A 4546-nucleotide genomic window follows, 5' to 3' on the forward strand; every position below is an offset into this window, starting at 1 on the left:
TGTTCGTTTTGACTTCGTGTGGACGGGGCCCAAGTCTCTCTCTTTGAGTGTTTTACCTGAGAGCAGGAGGGGGGAAAAAATCATATTTGTAATTAAATATAGCTAGGTCTGCGTCATCAGTGTCGCCAACACCGCAATGATTTCAGCTCAGCCAGCCGCGCAGCGATCAGACGATAACCGATCTGTACAATGAAAATAGCTGCATGAGCTGGAACATTGTAGAAAGCAACAATATTTATGCAATAATGACCATTTATACAATAAAGACCATTTATACAATAAAGACCATTTATACAATGACCATCTGGCTTATTTATATGGGGGGAAATAAAACTCAAGAGATCTCTCCTCTCTCTCTCCTCCGCTGCAGACACACAGAAAGCATCATGAAACTGCAGTAAAGTTGGCAATAATTGTAGCTTCATAGGTAGTTCTTTTCAATGGGTGAAATAAATGCTACTCCAATACTGAGATCATACTGTTTGTCATTCTCTAAGCTCAAATGTTGAATGACATGAAAAGACGAGAAAAGACTAAATACAATTATTCTCTGAGTTGTTCTTTCTTTCACATAGTGAGCTTTGCAATATAAATGAGTCTGTTGGTGAATAGACAATATAAATAGGCTCTGCCTTGCCTTGTTGGAAACGCATGGTTATGACCTGTTCTCAGCTCAGGAACTAGGACCCCTATAATATCTGGTTGTTCAATAGGTCTGCCTAAATAAAAGATTTACATATGACTTATCAATATATTCCTGCAAAAAGGTCTTGATGCTTGCAGGAAAACTGGAATTCTTCGGGACATCTGGTGTTAAATCAGCCATACATAGATTCATCTTCCCATTTATCAGCTTTTAAGGTCATAGTTGAAAATTTTCCCTCACAGTTTTTCAAAAATAATACATCTCCACAACGTTAACAGTGCTGCAGTATAAAAGTCGTAATTTTACTGGGAAAAAAATATGAAGTATATCAATAACTTTTTAATACGGTTTGATGAGTATGAAATACATAAATATTTACTTGTGGTTAATTTTCCAACATCAACAAAAAGAATAGTAGGTGGAAGTTATGTCAAAAACAAAACAAAATGAAGTAAAACAAAGCAAAGGAAGGTGACCATTGGTCAAACTGCTAGCTGTTAGCGATGCAAGGTTTGGCTGCTTTCCTTCTTGACAGGCTAGTTAACATTCGGTTAAGGTTTGTGCACGAGGGCGCCTCTTACTGGCCTGGAGAGGTCAGACTTGTAGATACTAGCATTAAGTAAAAACTCAAAATCAAATTATTGATCCTTCCTTTAATGTAACCCCCCCACCTTTCATAGTCATTCTAAATACAGAGAGTAATGGACAAAGTTGTCAGAATAAGATTTTAAAACCAAGTGTCTTTGAAGTTAACCATTAGAAAACACCCTTATAGCACAAACATAACCATACATGTAATAGTTCTTGACCTTTAAATCTGCAAACACTGCATTCAGTTTGGTTGTAGTCATATAAAGTTTAATTTATTCCTATTAATTTACCACTGCCTTGCAGCAATAAATCCTGGCTTCAAATCATAGGGGCTTTCAACCTGTTCTCTCTGTTCCTGTATGGGTTATCTCTGGGTACTCATGCTTCCCTTTACAGTGAAAAAACAAGGCTCCATTGAACAATTTCAATCTGTACCTATTTGCCCTGAGAGGCATAAGCGGTTCTAGACAGGGGCCAACATGGGCCAGTTCCCCTGCACTGAAGACATAATACTAAAAGATATTCTAACAATTATATGCACTGAACAAACATAATGACATTCATTTTATTCTTTTACAAATTCTGTCTTAATAAGGATTTTCAAAAATAAGGTTACAGTTTCAGTGGTCATGAGAAAGGATCCCAGTTTTAATCTGCTAAATGTTTTTACATAACAAAATAAAAAAATACTCTGTTTTACAGCTGTATTTATAAGTTTGACTTAAGTTCTAGTTTGATTAAAACAGGTAATTTTCCCTTAAATGACTCAAAATTATGAAAATTCATGAATTATAAATGTACATTTGCCTGATACTCCAAACAAAAGCTTGATTTGAATATTTATATATTTGAGTTAATTTTTTGCTAAGCTAAGGGATTTCTTCTTTTTTTAACGTTAATAAAAATGAACAAAAAGAAACAAAAATAAGTGATGACCAGCTTCAGAAGAGTTGATTCACTTGGAACACATAGATTTTTAATTAATCCAAATTGAAATGAAATTTTACTTCATGTGGCTCTCTTTAATATATTTGAATCCATTCCCCTGTTTTTGTTTCATACTTTTCTGTGCCCCAATGAATACATGCCGCCCACCCCCCTTATTATAAAGTACATAATTACTTTATATTATAGTCTGGCTGAATAAACCTGCAACACAATTTAAGCAGGCCAATGTAGTATTAATATAGTCAAATTAATCCACATTAATTCAATCTTTTTGTTTTCAATTAAATTCATTATTTATTTGGTAAAGATAGATCAAAATCAACAGAGTTTGGTCTGATTTAGTCTGTAGCAAGGTAATATATTTACCGATTAGAGAGTCTACAACATATTTTTTCTCTGTTACAAAAACAGAAGAACGGAGGAAAACTGATGCAAATACACAAACTAAACATGAGCTTTGATCGGTGCAAACTGGTATAAAATGTGAACGTTTGGTAATAAATCTAACATGAAACTCCTGCTGGAAAATTGGGTAATTTCTGAAGAAAAAAAATGTCTATAACTTAATTAGTTCATGATGATAAACTGTTGACGTTTGTTTCAGTATGAGGCAAACCAAGGGGTATATGATCATAAAGCTCTTCATATCCTGGACTTTTCCTTAGTTGTTGCGTCTTTTCCTTTTGTATTATACAAATGAACAGTAATACATCCTGGAAGCAAATAAAAAAGAATTCAAAGGATTTTGAACAACTGGACATTCCAATTGATTAATCTAACTGTAAGGGTTTATATATATATATATATATATATATATATATATATATATATATATATATATATATATATATATATATATATTCTCGCCCTCCGCTTTAATCCAGTTCAAACTGTGTCGTTGAAACGCAGTAAAGAGTGAACAAATGAAGCTGGGGGGCTGCTGACCCCCCCAGGAAGCAGGGGTCCGATCCAGGCTGGAAACCTTTCAAACCAGTAAGCTGCGGCCGCTGTTGCAACACATTATCCTGGACAAGAAGTCACAGCGATGCGGGCAGGGCAATAATCCGCCACAAATGGATACAATGTTTCCGCTTTGCACTCGGGACTATTTCGCAACAAAGCAACTATTGCGCACCGCCGTCTCAGCCACTCGCTGCTGTGCGCGCGCACGCATACAAAAAAAAAACACACATGCACACATCCGTAAAGCAGGATAAAATAAAAGGGTAGAAACGATACTTTAAAATCGGCGTTTGTTACGTAGAAAGTCAGAGGTGGGAGCCTGAACACCACCGAGGCCTACCTGCTCCTCTTCCGCCGATAAAATAGCTGCCATGATTCCTGGTCAAGCTTTCCACGGACGTGTCCTTCTCATGAAGTAGGAGATGACGGCGATGTCTGCCTGTCTGCTCGCTCCTCCTGTTCACAGACGGACTCGTCAGGGGCCGTCCCTCGCCCCCAGAGCTGAAGGCATATGGAAGGGCGCAGTGAGCGGGCGGAAGGTTTTTATTTTCTCTTGATGCTGCGATCCACGCGGCTCAATCAGCACGAATCTGCCATCCAAACTCGAGAGGAGAGGCGGGGGGCGCGCGGGTGTTCAGTCAGATTTGAGCTAGGAGGAGTAAAATCAGGCAGGAGAGAGAGAGAGGGAGGGAGAGAGAGAGAAAAGTGACGACCAGCTTTAGCAGAGTTGATTCAAACCGGATGATGTTCCGTTCTTCCAGCTAACCTGAGCGGCCACAGGCTGCAGCTGTAAGGCTGGCTCCTCCATCCCATCAATTATAGGGGTTTATCCCTATAATATAAGTCGCATTTGGGCTGACTGAGAACTACCAACACACACAGTAGCGACAAGTAAAATATACTGTTGGCTTCATTTCTATGTTGCTGTACCCCCCTGCTGGTTGGGACTAGAACATTTTAATAGATCACTGACCTGGGCGTCATTCATAAATAGTAAAAACAAGCTGAGGAGCCCGGCTTTGAAAGATGAAACAAAATATAAAAACATCATAAAGCTGTTCTGGCTGAAAAGATTTATAGAGCTGTTCAACTTATTCCTGTCACTCCCCTCAGAAAACAATCAATTGATAATTAACAACATCATTAACATTATGAAAATTAATAAGAGAGATGATTTCTCTCCTATTCTAACTTCCAGAATATAGTTTAAACCCTTCCTTCTCACATATAAAGCCTTAAATGGCCAAGCAGGTTTACTAGGGGCTCCTAGAATTTCTAAAAGTAGAATGGGAGGCAGGTATTTTAGTTATCAGGCTCCTCTCCTGTGGAACCAACTACCAGTTTTAGTCGGTGAGGCAGACACCCTGTCTACTTTTAAGGCTAGGCTTAAAACTTTCC

The 4546-nt window shown here is 38.0% G+C and overlaps 1 protein-coding gene across 1 annotated transcript in view; it reads right to left on the bottom strand.

The window, feature by feature from the left end:
* Window positions 1-4075, bottom strand: part of ptpn9 (protein tyrosine phosphatase, non-receptor type 9) — a 55685-nt gene extending 51610 nt beyond the window's left edge. The window contains exons 1-2 of the mRNA XM_015398427.1: window positions 3915-4075; window positions 3489-3797 (exon numbers count right to left, since the gene is read on the bottom strand). Coding sequence (XP_015253913.1) covers window positions 3489-3521 — 33 coding nt within the window. The 5' untranslated portion in view covers window positions 3522-3797; window positions 3915-4075. The remainder of the gene's footprint in view (window positions 1-3488; window positions 3798-3914) is intronic.
* Between the last annotated feature and the right edge of the window lie 471 nt (window positions 4076-4546).

This window comes from Cyprinodon variegatus, unplaced genomic scaffold (assembly GCF_000732505.1).
Source record: "Cyprinodon variegatus isolate N-32 unplaced genomic scaffold, C_variegatus-1.0 Scaffold934, whole genome shotgun sequence".
Lineage (NCBI taxonomy): Eukaryota > Metazoa > Chordata > Actinopteri > Cyprinodontiformes > Cyprinodontidae > Cyprinodon > Cyprinodon variegatus.